Raw genomic sequence first — 16,327 nt, forward strand, 5'->3', positions numbered from 1 at the left:
CAAAATCTACTGCAGTTACAATTCCACAAACACACCACGGTAGCCAGTGGCAGGTACAGAACCTCACAGTTCTGAAGCATCACGCTTGAGCTGAAGAAGAACTGCTCCAGCTGAGAGACAGAAGTCTCTGGAAGAAGCCACAGCAGAAGCTCCCCTAAGGGTGTCCTCTCCCCCAGTGCAGAACCATGCTAATCTAAGCTAGACAAGAGCTGTGTTGCTCCCACACAGCCATGAGATAGGTCCTTAATCCATCTGAACAAGCAAATATCTGCCCTTGCCTCCAGTGACCTTTGCACTGTGCCTCACGTTTTGAAGCATGAATAGATGGATACTCTGATGGACACTCTCCCTGTGCTTCCTACAGGGAAAGCTGCAGAGAACCCAAGACCACCAAGCAGGAGGAGCAGCATGAATTGTGCCTGGGTGCTCTTATTCACATGCTGACCAAGGCGTTCAGCACCTTTGTACTGAAGTGCCCATGACAAGCCAAAGCACAAACAAAAAGAGGTGATCAGGATTCTGCTTTTCAGGTAAAGTCACTGCAGGCTTAGAAAGCAGTTCTCATCCCTTGTGCTTTGGAGTCAATGCACTGCTGTGGAACTCTTGTGATGCATGGCTAAACCTAAATCCAACATGTTTTGCATAACAGTTCAACAGTTTAACCACCACTACACCTGAAACGTGGTTAGCTGCACACCGTCACACAACAGCTCAGCCAGAGAAGCAAGAAAGCAAAATCCAGTGGCCCAACGCAGAGTAATAAAGTAAAACCAACCTGCTGGAATAATGAAAGGGTCCACTCCCACCTTCGAGCCTTCTGGGAGCACACTCACTAGCCAATCCTCCTGAGTTGGTGTATCTTTCAGACCTTCAAGGATGAAAAAAAAAGTTCAAAGAAGCAGTCACATTGAAACATACCCACACTATGCAAAAAGTCCAAGCTAATGCATCAGCTATGTCTACTAATGAACGTCTAGACCCACAGGCAAGAGTTGTCAGAGGACGCTAAAGCAGAAGCCATGTATCCAATATGTCCCTAAGTCCCCACATGATGGGATATCCCTACAGCTCAAGCTGTACTTGTGTGAAGTGACTGTTCTCCGTTGATCAGTGGAGCAGTATTCCAGGCTCCTGCATACCCATCTTCATGAGTGTCCAGTTGCTGTCCATTTGATGTGCAGCTTGCAGGAAGTAGCGTCCATCAGTCCACATGGCTGCGTGCTGCTCGGTGACTATGGCTGTACCTAGGCAGGGAGGCAGAAAGGTGATTTGGGGGAGGCAGAGACACAGACAGCAGGGACAGTGTTTGAAATTCACCCTAATCCCTTAAAAGGCACCTCTGATCACTATTCAGTAGTTATTCCTGTTTCAATGGAGATATTCACTGTTTCCCCTGCACTGTGACCTTCCAAATCCTATTGAAGACAGTATGCACAAGGATGCACCTTAATGAATTGCCTCAGATGAACTCAACTTAAGCAAATCTCAGCCAGCCAGTGGAACTGGATAAGCGGGGCTTTCCAAACCTTCTGTAACAGAGACCATGGTCTACACCTGGCTGTTGTCACAGTAATATATACTGTACATCCCTGAACTCCACCCCATCCTCTTTTGGAGAGGAAGCCTGGGCTCTGGACACCCACAAAACGCAGCTGCTACCAAGCATGTAGACATGGGTATCACTCCCAGCTGTCAGCTGCACTCCTTTCTCAAATGTTACAGCTTTAGCAGAGATGGCTGAACGGGAAACAAGAACATAAACTTCTGTTGGTTTCATTGTCTGTCCCATTCCACTGACTCCAGATGGAGGGATGCAAGCAGACAGCTGAGTGGCAGTGACATCCCAGCCAGGCACTCAAGCTGCCTTGCCCTTGACAATATAAAACAAAACAAACCTTGGCACAAACTGAAACTGAATTCAAGTCTTTGGAGTCTGCATCTTGACCATACTCTCTGTGACAAAAAACTGATGCTCAGAATAGCAGAGCAGAGCTTCCAATTATTAACTCATTGTCTTCTATCAAATTCCCCCAACACAAACCCCGTTTTAAGTCGATTCAACCCAAAAAGGTGAAGCAAGAAACACAAAAAGAGCCCCTGTGTGAAACCTCACTGATTTGCTGCACGTTAGGCTGGGAACAGACCTTCCAAGTACATAACAAGGGCACAGATTAGAGAGGAAGGTTATGAAGAGGTCACGCAGAAGGGGTAAAATTAATACAGGATTCATCTTAAGCCATTATCAGCAGCCCAGAGCCCTGGATTTATCACCTTCCAAATGAGGTCCCAGAGCTCACAGGAAGTGATGAATAGACCCTCCAAACATAGGTATCAGTATTTATTAAACTGATATACAATTAGAGGGGAAAAAAACTTCAGTAGGCTAAAGTGGCTTTTCAACAACCACAGAGCAGAGTAATTTGCACAGCTTAGGGTACAGCTAGGGTAAAAACGAAGTCTCTTGAAACACAGACCTATCCTACAGCCAAGAAAACATCCTGTCTCGGCAAGATAAGCAAACTTTTCCACAGTGCTCGGTTTCCAAATGCAGAGTTTCTGGCCCTGGCTCTGTTTAAACAGAAAGGCCAGCTAAAGTCCATCCACTGTTCACCCAGCCCAAACGGGCAACGTAAAAATCTGTTCATACTGGCTGCACATCAAAAGAAATGACCACAGGTTACAGGCGCCACATTAAAGAGTTAACAGGATTTTATTTTATGAGAGGTTCATTTAGGGGTCAAACATTTTCTGAAAACTTGTTATTCCGCTATATTACATAATTCCAGCGGGTAGCCAAGACATAATTCTGCAGATGCTGAAATGGGAATAAAACAGTCCAAACAAGCAGGATAGATTTTCTTTTCCATCCTGCCTCTATGCCATGAAAGGAACTATTTCTTTAGAGGAGAATTATGCAAGAACCCAAGCTCTGGAAAGGTACCTGCAGAGCCATCAAATCCAGAGATGAACGCCCTTCTGCAATCACAGGGTGCAATGTACTCGCTCTAGAAAACAAAAGAGGCAGCAATTATTTATAGCAGCAGGGGAAAAAACCAATCAGCTGATGACACATACTTTGATAAGCTTTTTCTCCTAAAGGACAGAGAGAACAAAATGAGTTAAAAGTTCCTGGGCTCTACTCCACTGTGATTATACTGTATTTATGTTCAACTGGTGGGGTTTTTTAAACTGCAGCACTTTTCTCCCACAAACATCTGTAAACACTGAAGTGCTTCAGAGTTTGCAGACGTTTATTTCACACTCAGCCTCCCCTTTGGGCAACAAACAAATCATGCCTTTGAAGCTGCAACATGAAGGCAAAGGAAACCAGAAGCACCCCTTGATCTTGGGGTAATCAGCACATAAACTCTGTAAAATTCACTATCTCCACTGAAGTTCCCTCACTGGCATTTGTAAGAATTCCTTTAAGACTTTTTTCCTGCAATAGTGACATTGAAAGAAAATCATCAAGGTGGTAAGACTGCAAAAAAATTAACCCTTGGGACCCTTCATAAATAGATACTGATCCTTTCACTTCTTTGCCTACTCAAAATCAGACCACAGCCAAAACCACCACACCACGGTTTGATGGATGAGAGGGAATCAAAGGCTATTAGTCCATCCTCATCCTAAACCTGTCACAACCTGTGTTTCTGGACACATCTTTTCAGAATGTTGTAGAACAGCCTGAAAATGCACAGACACCTGATATTAACAGGAATTGCTAAAATTAAAAGAACAACTGACATATCACATGGCCCACATGACTTTTTTATGGGATTCCATTCTGGCAAGTTTGTAGGTCAGAACTGCTGAGTAGGCCTGTTAATGAACAAGTGCAAATCAGCTTAATCCAGGCTGACAGCACTGACGTTGGAGCTGTAAAACCCCTGGATTTGTACCTTACAAATGGTCTAAAATCCAAGTCTGTTTCTCTGCCCCCAGCTGTGCTGGGGCAAAAGAAACATCTTAGGAACTGAGCTGAGAAATCACAGCCCAATTCTCAGGTACTTTTAGTCCCTACTGTGATAGAATCACCTGATTGTTAAAAAATACTCCCTTCAAATCTGTTACTCTTCACTGTTCTAAGGAAGACATTGGGTTCAAAGCACAGGAGTGAGGGAGTAAGCAGCACAAATTACAGCACCTGGGAGCAGCTCCCTTTCTGCTCCAAATCACGTCATGATCAAACCCCTTCCACAACAGCCATGTCTCTGCCCTCCTGGGAGAAGCCAACCAACCATTCACCACTAACATTTTGAAACTGAACCCTGGGACAGCAAATCTCATGGCCCAATAGAGGATCTTGTTGAGTGGCTTTTGCTCTCAATTGCCAGGGAAGATTCCTGGAAACCCAAAGAAATCCTCCTTTTATCCAAACACTAGTGAAAGTTGGCAGAAAGGGGGAGGGGTGTGGAGACCATGTGTGCCCTCCTCTCCGACCCAGTTAGTTTCCTGTGCTTTTTCTTGTCCAGCCCCACAGGGCTGTGACACGTTCAGCAGCTGTGGGGAGAAGGGAGGCCAGGAAAGGACGACTGCCCCCAGCACAGCTCCATCTGATGGGGTGGATCCCACAACCCCACACAGCACATTATCACCACTGAGCCCCTTTAAAATAACGGCAAAGGCATCAGCAGACAGAGTGGACAAAGCTGTTGAAGGAACAGAATCAAGTGTCTGTTTCCCCACTGCCTGCCCCAGAGCAGCAGACAGAACATGAAGGCAGAGCCATGACAGACCTGATTCCTCATTTCAACACTCCCCAGAGACTGTTCGGCCTGTTGACTGCTATGACTCTCCTACACTTTCCAGCTCAAAGGTGGGACACCATCTCCCAGTGTCCAAAGCCAACAGGAGATACTGGAAATTTCCCATCATGGATCACATCACTTAAGTACATCCCAAATGATGTACTTAAGCACAAATGAGAGCAGCGATTTTTCCATTTCTCTTGACCAACACAGCAGAGATTACAGGCTAGTTTGCTTGTGAAGACAAGCAACTTCACATTCATAGCATGGGTTAACACCACAAAATGATGACAAGGACGAAAACAATTTTAAAAAATACAAAAGGAAAGGAAGTATATGCATTTTAGATCTGGTAAAAGGTGGCCCCAATAAGCAAAGGCCTTGACTGCATGGACATATCTCATGCTACCCCATTCACAGACAAATCCAGGGGGTGTTTTGAGAGTTTACAATGAGGCAGAAGGGCTTTAAAAGGGAGTATCAGGGATCTGGAGGGAAAGACAGTTCATTCATCTGTCAGTCTGAATTCTTGCACACCCACCTGTTCTGTTCCATGCAGCAACCCCCACTGTGCAAAGATGAGCCCATGTTTTGCACAAGCTAAAATTACATGGGGAACACCTGTGTATGCCACACAAAACACAGACCACAGCACAGTGAGAGCAAGGTATTTCCCTATTTTTCTTGCAGCTCTGATGGCCTTCAACCTGGCCCTCCTCAGTCCTTTTGCATCTGCTTCTCACCACACCTGTCAGTCACACAGACAAAACTGGGGGCTACATCACAAAAGCCCCTCATCTAAGCCAGGCAGAACCCCCAAAAATCACTGCTGCTTATCCCCAGAGCCTGCATGGCTGTGCTGTAAACATGTTGAAGCTCATTCTACTCTAATGTGAACCAAGATCAGCAATGCAAAGTGCATCTGGCTGCCCTTAGAACCACAACACTGGTGTCATTAAAGAACAAACACTGCAGTGTGCCTGGAGAGAGGGAGGTATTCAGTTCCAAAAACCTAACTGCATTGGTAAGATCCGGAACACGCCAGAGCAACCTGTGCACAACCCATCTCTTGCTTTATCACTCAGCTGATTCCTCAGCTCAGCACAAGTGTGAGTCAGAGGAGCCAGCCCTCAGCAGAGGACAGCACCTCTGCCAACCCAAACACAGGGCCCTAAGCTGGGCAGGTGCTTCCTTCATGGGGATGACCGGCCAAACCTGACCAAATTTGTTTTGAGTCAAGGCCTGGAGGGTGAAGCCAGCCACAGTTAAGCTCTGACTGGCTCCAAACCCAAGCTCTAATCCAAACATCATTCCCTCCCATTAAGAAGCAACTCTTCCAGTCTCTGAATAGTCCCATATGGGCCAGCTCCAGATTTAATGTAAACACACAGTGACTCGACATAAAAATGGATCCTGCTTTTACCACTGCAACATGCCAAAAGCTATGACATTTTTAACCAAACCACAAGGGGTTTAGGTGCCTCTTTCCTAAAAGCATGGCTTTTCATCCCTTTATGATCCTCAGGCACCTGTAGCCAGCCAGCACACATGAAAAGAAGTGGGACTCTTTCGGCTTCATTCCACTTTTGGCTGGGCTTGTCCTCCTTTCTCATCAGCCTCTGGACCACCCAGATCCCCAAGGAAAGTCTGTTTCTCTGACTTCTTATCACCAGCATCAAAGTTTTCAAAACTTAAAGCAGCCAGCCAGCATCCAGGGCTGAGTGCAAGAGCCACGAATACAAGGCAGCCTTGGTTAAGTCTGAGTCAGAGCCAGCTGTGTTTGAGAAGCTCTGCAAGTCTTTCAGTTCCTTGCACAACTAAACAGGGAAAACAAAGGATACAACTGGTAGTAAGACTCCTGGCAGTATGATAATCTAAGCCACCTAGCCTTGCAGGAAAACAAATACTAAAAGCATCACAGAACTCAGAGCTCATCAACATTCCCACTGTTACAAAAAGAAATTTGTCAGCAAGTTGCAGCATCAGGGTGTATTCAGCATCAGTCCAACCCAGGGGTTCCTTTGCAACCCAGAAGGGAATAAAGTGTCCCCCAATCTAAACCCTGTGACAACACCACAGGAGGGAAAGCCCTATTTGTTAACAAGTTCTGTGATGCAGATGCCAGGACAGCCTCAGGAATAGCTGAGAGAGGCAAGGACAACAATACATAGCTTGCTTGGGCTGTGGGGAGGAAATGGCTTAGGCCACCAAACACCTGGCTATCATTAAACCCCAGTATTCTGAGTCATGGAGGGAGCTGCATGAGAACAAAATCTGATTGCAAGGCTGTAAAGTTCCTGCCTGCAGACAGGAAACAAACTCTTGCTTGGAACATGGCAAAGTTTCAAATCATAGGTCATCAAATTTTACCTGGAATCAGTAAGGCTGTTCTGGGATCAATAGGTTTCTGTCATTGGCAAAAACTGCATCAATTCCCAGCCCTTACAGAAAAAACTCCTGCACCAGCTATTTAGGAGGCACCAGAATCAGCAGTTCTTGGTAATCGTTTCTATTCAGATAGATTCCCTCTGCACAGAAACCTGACCAACTCGCCTGGCAGGAAATAGCAACATGGGGTTCTCTGCTTAACTGCACTCTGTCAAGGAAAAGAAAGCAACAGAAAAACCCAGAAGTCCTGAGGGTCACATTCTTCAACTCACATGACAGCATTTAATGTCTAGTGAAATGAAACCAGAGTTATATATGGACAGAGGCAGCTTGAGGCAGGAATGCAGCAGACAATAGCAGCTGCAGAAAACGCCTTCCCCCTACCTGCCCAAGTTTGGATCTCCCTATGAGGAAACACGATGCTGCACATATGGTCCCAGGGCACAGGCAAGTCTGAACCCAGCTCACCCCAGTGCCAAGTCAAGGGTAAAGGTTCTGAATCAGTTGCATTTTGCTCTTGTGCACCCTGGGGTAAAAGGGAGCTTTGGGTGTGAGCCAGTAAAGCTTCAGGTCTTTTGTTTCCTGAAAATGGCTGAGGAGGGGAAAACCCTCAGCAGCTCTTGGGTCTCCTAACAGAGCGAGCAGAAGAGTGGAGCTTGCACATAAGCAAGCAGGGGAGGTAAAAAGCAGCTCAGCAATTTAAAACGTATGTCATGGTCTACAAAACTCTTAACGGTAGAAGCAGCACACAAGAGTTACCACCCTGGGCCCAGTCTTGCCTCCTGTCTTTAGTGGACAGCACATGATGCAGAGCAGCATGGAAAGAGAAGTGTCACTGTGGTCTGTTCCTTCCCTGCCTCTCCTAAGGCCCCTCCATGTGGGATCTGGAGGGCTCTAGCACCAGGCAACAAATTCCACCAAGAACTGGATCTAGCAAAGAGAAAATTCTGCAGCTAAACCTTTGCTACCTTGCTTGAGAGTATGTATCTGGGGAAAGTGGAGCCCAGATAAGGCCTGTTCCATTCTTCCCAACAGCCAGGATGGGCACAGCAAGTGCCCTGGCAAGCTCCCTTTTCTGCAGTGTGAGCTCCCTGAAGACAATCTGACGAAAAGCTATTGGTGGAACATCCACTCTGATTTTGTTACACGAACATAAAAACCTCAGTCTCCTGAACAGACCCCAGAAACATTTTCCAACACAATATTTCTCAGGTGTCCAGACTTTTATGCTAGAATCATTAAAGCAAATGAACGAAGGATGATTTTAATCATGCCTTTTATTTTTTGCAGGGAAGGAAGTGTGACCATTTCCATAATGCATTCATCCATACCTGGTGGGCATCTCCAGAGGGCACTATGTAGGCTTGGACAGGCTCCTGTACATATCTGGGATTCTTCATCACCTGCCGCAGTTGCTTCAGCAGCTCTGTTGTAATTTTTGGACTCATCTTCCCACCTGCAAATAAAACCAAGCATGAAATTTTAGTGTTTCTCCAGCCATCCCAGGTCACCCACATGCACAGACTGGAGGAAGCTGTCTCCACTGGAAACTCCCCTTGAGGGCAACTGTGCCAACATCATCCCTCTCAGACCAGAATTTCACCTGTCTTGTCCCTTCATTCATGTTCCTTGGGAACAAGAAATCAGGTTAAGCCAGAGAGTCCAAGCTGCCCTGTCCTGGAAAGGATCTTTCCCACCTGGTGAAGGATGGCATGCCCTGTGGTGATACACAGAAATTTAACACACTGGTCAACCCCTTCTTGCACGTGGACAGCACCAGGAACAAACATACATCAGACAAACCCTATGAGAGCCAGGAAAGGTCTTGGCATGGAAGCCAAGTACCCACAGATCAGAACCAGCCACACCTAGGAAGTGCACTGAGAGAAACTTTCAGTCTTTTCACTCTAGGGCCAGGGATGCTGTGGCTTATACACCACAGAGAGGAAGAGGTGTACATCAGGAGGGAGAAGACATGCACAGAGGAAGACATGCACATCAGGAACTCTGAAATGGACCAATTATAAATGTAACTTTTAGAAGTTTTACTGTAACCCAGAGTTTCATGGTGAACTGGTATCTGAATTAACTCAGACAAAAGAAATCTGCTCCCAAGGACATCAGAAGGATGCATTCACTGGCCACATTGACCTCAGGGCTGCATACTAGTTCACCTAGCAAGAACACAACTGTAGCAGGAGGAGCAGCCCACTGAGCTCTCACAAGTGACTGCCAGAGGACAACTAAGGATGCTCATGGGAAATGTTCTCTAAAGACCTTTGGCAAATGCTCTGCAGATCTCAGCTGGTGTCAGGCAGGGCTGGGGCACATCCTGGATGGCACACAGCAGAGGAGGATAAACAAGGGCACAGGCCAGTCACCCTGCCTGGCTGTGTTTTTGCAATGGATGTGTCTTTGGCGCTGCAGTGAACACCAGCCTCTCACAGTGCTCCCCAAAACCCTCACCAGGCAGCCCCCGCTGTGAGTGCCCGGCACAGCGATGCGTCAGGCCCTGCTGCTGTGCTGGCACCAGAGGTGGCTGCAGCGGCAGGAACACGCTGGCTGCAGAGGATGACTGGCCAGAAAAACTGAAAATCAAGTAGCCTGAACATTTTAAGAGGTTCTCCAGCTTTTTCTTCACTCTTCACGCACTTCCAAAGCATGCCCAAAGTGGGATAATCCCCTTCCTAACTTTATCCACACTCCTTTCACATTTTAAAGAACTCTTATAACTTTAATGCTGTCACTTTCTAGGGCAAGGTGGGTTATGCGTTGCTTGAAGGCTATGCTATAAAGTACTTTATTCTGACCAGTTAATTTCACAGCTCATTTCACAGCCATGTCTACAAATAGGTCATAGATGGGAGAAGCAAAACAGCATGCAAGTCTCAAACATTTTTTGCTTATCCAGGCACTTATTCTATTTACACCTGAGTAGCTACCAGGAGTCCCAGATGACATTACAGTCTTATGGCAAAACACAATAAGGCACAGTCCCTGCCCTGTGATGTCTGCCATCTGAACAGGAAGGCAGAGAAGATGCCTCCCTTCCACAAGGTTTGATGTGACCAAGGTCACATAGCAGCGCTTGTGGCCAAATCACAAACTGAACCAAGATCTGATGCATTCAGGTGTAAACAAAACCCAAGATCACCACTCACATGTCTCATCACAGGAAGTTTAGAGCACGCCAGATTTGTGTGAGACTAACTCTGCCCACAGGTACACTGTCTTTTAAAACCCAGACCACAATAAGCAAATGAAGCTCAAATGGCACCATACACTATATCCTCAAACTGGTACCTCATCCCTTTGCTGGGGACTACACCTCAGATTTATTTTTAGGACAAGTTTCATTGTTTTATACAGTGTTTGCAAGCCGCACTGAACTTTACAATACTGTGATTGTTTCTGTTTGTCCTCCACAGTGAACTGCTGTAACACTCTATAATATTGCTGCTGATTTATGTTCAGATAGAGTGAAACACAGGGGAGAGAGCAACAACATAGCGACTAGCCAGCAGAAAAGAATCTCCTTCCACAAACTCATAAGGACACAGCTTCCTTTCTTGGCCTGTGCTTTGTCTCCAGGAGTCTAGAAGTCTCATATAAATACGCAAGGCATGACAAGGCTTTGCCTTTTAATAAAGCTCCTTGCTGACAAGCCATGGTTTTCTTAGCAAGATGAGATTCTCTCAAGGACAAAAAAAAAAAAAAAATTTAAAAAGTACTCTCACTGTTGAAAGATTTGCTGGTGATATTAAAAACACAACTAAGGTAGATTAGCAACAAAGCCCATATTAAGGAGGACTTCTATTTTGGATAACCCCCACATTATAAGAAATGGCTTTCAAAATATCCTCCACAAACTTTGCAGAAAAAATTGTCTTCACTTCCCAGAGAAACAGATGCTGTTTCCTCAGAGATAGTTGATAACCATTTACTCTGGGCACCCCCATCAGTCTAAACAAGTGATTTTTCTCCCTTGGCCATAATTACAAGTCTCTACAAAGTTAAAACAGCTTCTGTCATTATTTGTATCATTATTTAATCAGTCCAGTGATTAAAACAAAACACAGCTGAAATTAAGGCAGTGGCTGCAGCAGTGCAAGAACCAGTCCCATTCCCTGCCCTAACTTTTTCAAAGGTATCAGGCTCCCTCGTTACCTGTCTCTGCAGTTCCCCACGTCTGGATGCCACTTGTCTCTGCTCACACAAAATACCATCCAGTTCTTTGCTCGGCCTTCATAAGCTCCACTGTGCCTGAGAAAGCAAAGGGCAAAACTGGGCAAAGGGCTAACAAACTTTGCCCTCCCATAAACATTGTCATACCCCAGCAATGAGCTGAAAATGCATTAACACTACGTTCTTGGTGGTAAGATTAGAGATGCACTGAGGGTGAACCATGAGGGAACAGGGAACATCAAGAGTCAGGCATTTGCTTGTCAAGGTTTATGATTAAATCTTGCAAGCGTGCGCAGATTTATGTCAATTTGTTTTCTCAGTCACTCTGTCAGGGGCCACTCCCCATATTACAGACGGGGAAGTTAAGGCAGAGCAGGAGTAACATGCAAAGTACCACTGCAGCATGACAAAAGTCAGAGCTGGATCCCAAAATCTGTCACTGTCTAGACGTATATTATCTACACCTCACTCAGACTGCAGGAGGCAGTTCTCCAAGAGCCCAGACCAGATCCTGCCTGGACAGCATCTCCATCAGACACATGGAACAAAGAGCAACCACAAAAATGCTGCCAGAGGAACCAGACACGTCCTCCTGCCTCCCACATGCAGGCACAGCGATGGGCTGCTGCAAGCCTCGGACCCACCAATGGCCAGGGCCACCAGGGCCACTGCGTCAGGGCACGTGACAGTGCCACGGTGGGGAAGCGAGATGAGGCCAGGAGGTCTGGCTGCAACTGGGTCTGTCTGTGGCTGCTGGGTTAGACCACCCTGAGTGTTTATCTCATGTTTTCTTCAGATATGCTTGACCTTGTAACAATTTCCTCTCCGCTTTCTCCTTTATGAATAGTCTTGTTCAAAATAAGCACACTGGCTTGAATATTTGGGAGCCAGCAGCATCACCTCAAAGCCAGGCTTCTCTGGCCTGGACTGGCTGCACAAGCACTCACTGCTCAAGCAGTCACACTGAGGCACAAGCCCCATTGCCTGTTCCCTCTCCACAGTACCTGCAGCACCTCTAACTCACCAAACAGAATAGCTGAACTGTTAGGGTTGAAAAGGACCTCTGGTCCAGTGCAAGCCCTCTGCCAAGGCAGGGTCACCTGAAACAGGTGACACAGGAACGCATCCAGGTAGGTTTTGAATATCTCCACGGAAGAAGACACCAAGGCATCCCTGGGCAGCCTGTTCAGTGCTCTGCTACTCTCAATGTAAAGTTCTTCCTCACGTTGAGGTGGAACTCCTCGTGTTTTAGTTTATGGCCATTGTTCCTTGTCCTGTCGCTGGGCACCACCTCCAAGGGCCGGGCACCATCTTCCTGTACCCGCCTTTAAACCACCATTTATATGCACTGAGATCCCCTCTCAGTCTTCTCTGTTCTCCTAGACTGAACAGGCCCAGCTCCCACCGTATCTCCTCGAAAGTGAGATGTTCCTGCCTACCTGGGCTAAAAGCCTCCCCCAGCCCTCCACAGGACTGACGGAGCCGTCCGGGCCTGGCCACCCCGGCCGGGCCCGGCTGTCAGCGTTGGATCCCCTGCAGGGCCTGGGCGCCCGGACTGGGCCTGGAGACCCGCCGGGGACCGGCCTGAGGGGAAAGCCGGGGCCGGGCCGAGCCGGGGCGAGCCCCCTCAGCCGGGCCCCGGGCACAGATCCCGCTCTCCGCCTTCGGCCCGGGGCACCCACCCGGGGCTGCCCGCGCTCGCCGCGCCTCACCTGCCGCCGGCCCGCCCGCCGCCGTGACGTCAGCGCACACGTAGCCGCCGGGGCCGCCCCCATGGCGTCACTGCTGTCGTCACGGGGCGCGCGGGCGGCACCGGCAGCGGGATCGGCTCCGGCAGCGACCCCGGGATCGGCCCCGGGATCTGCAGCGCCAGCGCCGAGCCCTGCCTGGGCCGTCCCGTCCCGTCCCGTCCGGCGCTCTCCGCTCCCGGGTGTCCGGACAGAGCGCGGGGCTCCGTGACCCGTGTGAGGGAAGGCGCTGTGGAGCCCGGGGCACCGGAGCGCGCTGCAGCCGGCAGGGAGGCACCGGAGCGGAGCGCCTGTCCCACAGCTCGCTCTGCGCTCTCCTCCGCGTTCCCTCCGCTCTTGAACTTCCAAAAATCCAGCGTGGAGGAGCGACTGAGGCGGCTCAGCGAGCGCGCCCCGGGCCGCGGTGTGTGCGGGCCGCGCAAGGCGGGCGGGGAAGGGCCGGGGCAGCACAGGCGGGGGGCTCACGCCTGCTGCCCCCGCACCACACTGCCGGACAGGTTGAAATCACATACTGTGAAGGAACTCTGTGCTGTGGGGGTGGTGAAGCACTGAAATAGGCTCCCCAGAGAAGTTTTGGATGCTCCGACCCTGGAAATATCAAGGCCGGGCTGGATGGGACTTTGAGCAACCTGGTCCAGTGCCCGTGGTTGACACTAGATGATCTTTAAGGTCCCTTCTAACCCAAACTACTCTACGGTTCTATGAAAATCTGGTCATTTGCTATGTGTGCTTCCTAACAAAAATACCTTCCACTGCCCTGCTCTGCCCTGGCAGTTTTTCATAGGTGGGCTATAAGTGAACCCTACTGACAGAAACAGGAGGCTGTTAGGAAAATGCAGACATGAGAAGATCACCACCAAGAAAAGCTACAACAAAATAAAAAGCTCTGCTTTGTGACTGTGTCCAGGCAAGAGGGGTTTGCCTGCAGCAATGGGCTTTTGGAGGTCTCCAGTCCAACCCTCTGCTAAAACAAGGCCAACTTCAAAGCTAGAGCGGGCTGTGTAGGGACTGTCCTGCTGGGTTTTGAGTATCTCCAAGGAAGGAGAAGCACAGCCACTCTGGGCAGCTGGTGACCTTGGGGCAAAAAGGTTTATTTCTGATACCCAAGCAGATTTCCCTCATTGCAGCTTGCCCCGTGACCTTTTGCTGTACACATCTGGAAAGGGTCTGGCTCCTTTTTCTTTCAGACTATTCTCCAGGCTCAGCAATTCCAGCTCCCCTGCTGTCAGGCCTGGCCAGCAACTGCGGTGTTCTCCACACTGCAAATCCCTGGAATACAACACAGCACAGCAAAACTTGTAATCTGACAGAAGAGAATGAAAGGTCTGTCCTGCAACCAGCATCCCAGCATTGGGAAGGATTGTTGGATGGGGCTGGAATTGCAGACTGTCCCTGAGGAGGGACAGGAGAGAGGGGAGGGAGAGCCTGGCGACCAGGACTGTTATAACAGGAGCATTTCTTTCCTCATTAACCTCCTTGGGTGAAGCTAATTGCTGTTTCCCGATTATTCTCACCTTATCTTCCAGTCTTGCCCACAAGGGACTCCTCTAATCCTGGCAGTCTGGGCCAAAATGGCCCATTTAGTTCATCACACATCAGTGTCCCCCTCGGGCTAAACTACAGCCATGTTTTGCATTTGTTTTACAGACCACGTTATGCTCACCCTGCAGAATATTTGCTGAGAAGATTCATTTCTTGGAAACCAGCCAGAATCCAGCGATGCTCACACTAAAGCACGTGTCAGGACATTCTAAAAGCACTGCAACATTGGCACGATGATCACAGAGATCATTTGCCGATGGTGAACTCTGCAGCTGAATCCAATCAGGGTTGTGAAATGGTCCTTTCAGCCTCCTCTGACTCACAATAACAGTAATAATAATAATTTGGGGTTAGATTTTGAATTTGGCAGTGGGTCTTATTAGAGGGTTGTGGAAAGCTGCACCTGCTGGAGCTGTGCACCAGCCCAGGGAAGGGAGAAGGATCAGTCTGAAACATTTCAAATGTTTGTCATGTGCCTTTCCAGCTCACCAAGTGGGGATGCCTTTTTCTCTCCTGTTCTGCAGCATTTTCAGTTTGTTTGAATTTAGGACAGTGGCTAAACACAAGGTAATCAGCCTGTGCCAGTGAAATTGTTTGATTATTTTTTGCCAGCAAATCATTATTATATCACTTTGGGCTAGCTGATGGACCGTGGGAGCAGTGGCAATCAAATACAGGGAGGAAAGAAAATACTTCTGCTATGTGGGAGTGTGACTTGGGAAGCGTGCACAGTGTGAAATAATCAAGCTGCTGGCAGATCCCAGTGTACCAGGGGGAGGACAGGGAAGAGGAAAGCTCAGCATTTTCACAGAACTTCCCCCAGCTGCTTCAGGTCTAGAGATGCCATTCTGCCTGTCCACAGCCAGTCCAAGGAAAACTACAACTACAGTGCGAAAGCAGGTCTGTCCTCCCTCCTTCAGCTATCCTACAACCCCAGCGTAAGAGGAGAACAAACCAGGAGGATTGAATTTGATTAACTTTCTCTTCTTTGGACCCAGCTCAGGGCAGAAATAACAAGCATCACTGTGGACAGACTATCAATGTGATATTGATGTCTCTATGTAATTTAAAGTTAATTAAGCCACCACTCGAAAACACCTTACTGCATTGTCTGGTGGCCAAAATGTGCCCCCTTTCTGTCTTCCTCATCAAGTTCTTTATTTAATAAAGGTAAAAAAAGTCTGCATTCCCATCTCCTAAAATGTGCTAAAGGAAGCAGAAAACAGAAGGGAAAATATTGATGCCTGGAGGAGTTTCTATGTTGTTACTGAGTGCCTGGTATTGCAGACACATGGTTAAGGTTTCTGTACCCAGAGGTGACTTCTAACTTGTTCTGACTCATTGAGCACTAAAATTTAGATTAATTTGCTTTCCTTCCTGATAGAATTAATAATGACGAACTGATGGGTATTCTGCATAGGAACCTCGTTCCGGAAGAGTAATGATTTTGTGAGAAAGGAAATTTTCAGCTCTGGAAGCATTTTGCAGACATCTCCTGCCTATGCTGGTGACAAGTCCTCTGCAGTGACCAGCCATGTCACAGGTGGAGGTGTGGCTGTGGAGGTGTGGCTGTGCCATGTGAGCTGCTGTCCTGCCTGTCTGCAGGGAGCTGGGTCAAAACCCTTGGAGCATCCCTGTACACGTGAGCCAGCAGGAGCAGTGTTAAACCCCTGGACGAGCCCGGAGGGGGTCTGGATTGCATGGGGGGGGTTG

The 16,327-nt window shown here is 48.1% G+C and overlaps 1 protein-coding gene across 2 annotated transcripts in view; it reads right to left on the bottom strand.

Moving 5' to 3' along the window:
• Positions 1-13,074, bottom strand: part of XPNPEP1 (X-prolyl aminopeptidase 1) — a 30,680-nt gene extending 17,606 nt beyond the window's left edge. Inside the window, exons 1-6 of one of the 2 annotated variants that reach the window (XM_058421594.1) lie at positions 13,037-13,074; positions 11,307-11,402; positions 8,471-8,595; positions 2,938-3,005; positions 1,140-1,240; positions 776-868 (exon numbers count right to left, since the gene is read on the bottom strand). In XM_058421594.1, the coding sequence (XP_058277577.1) occupies positions 776-868; positions 1,140-1,240; positions 2,938-3,005; positions 8,471-8,587 (379 nt within the window). In that variant the 5' untranslated portion in view covers positions 8,588-8,595; positions 11,307-11,402; positions 13,037-13,074. Of the gene's footprint in view, positions 1-775; positions 869-1,139; positions 1,245-2,937; positions 3,006-8,470; positions 8,596-11,306; positions 11,403-13,036 lie in introns of both variants that reach the window. The other variant, XM_040071692.2, reaches the window with a different exon arrangement.
• Positions 13,075-16,327: the final 3,253 nt, after the last annotated feature.

The sequence above is a fragment of the Hirundo rustica genome, chromosome 8, assembly GCF_015227805.2.
Source record: "Hirundo rustica isolate bHirRus1 chromosome 8, bHirRus1.pri.v3, whole genome shotgun sequence".
Taxonomy (NCBI): Eukaryota; Metazoa; Chordata; class Aves; order Passeriformes; family Hirundinidae; genus Hirundo; species Hirundo rustica.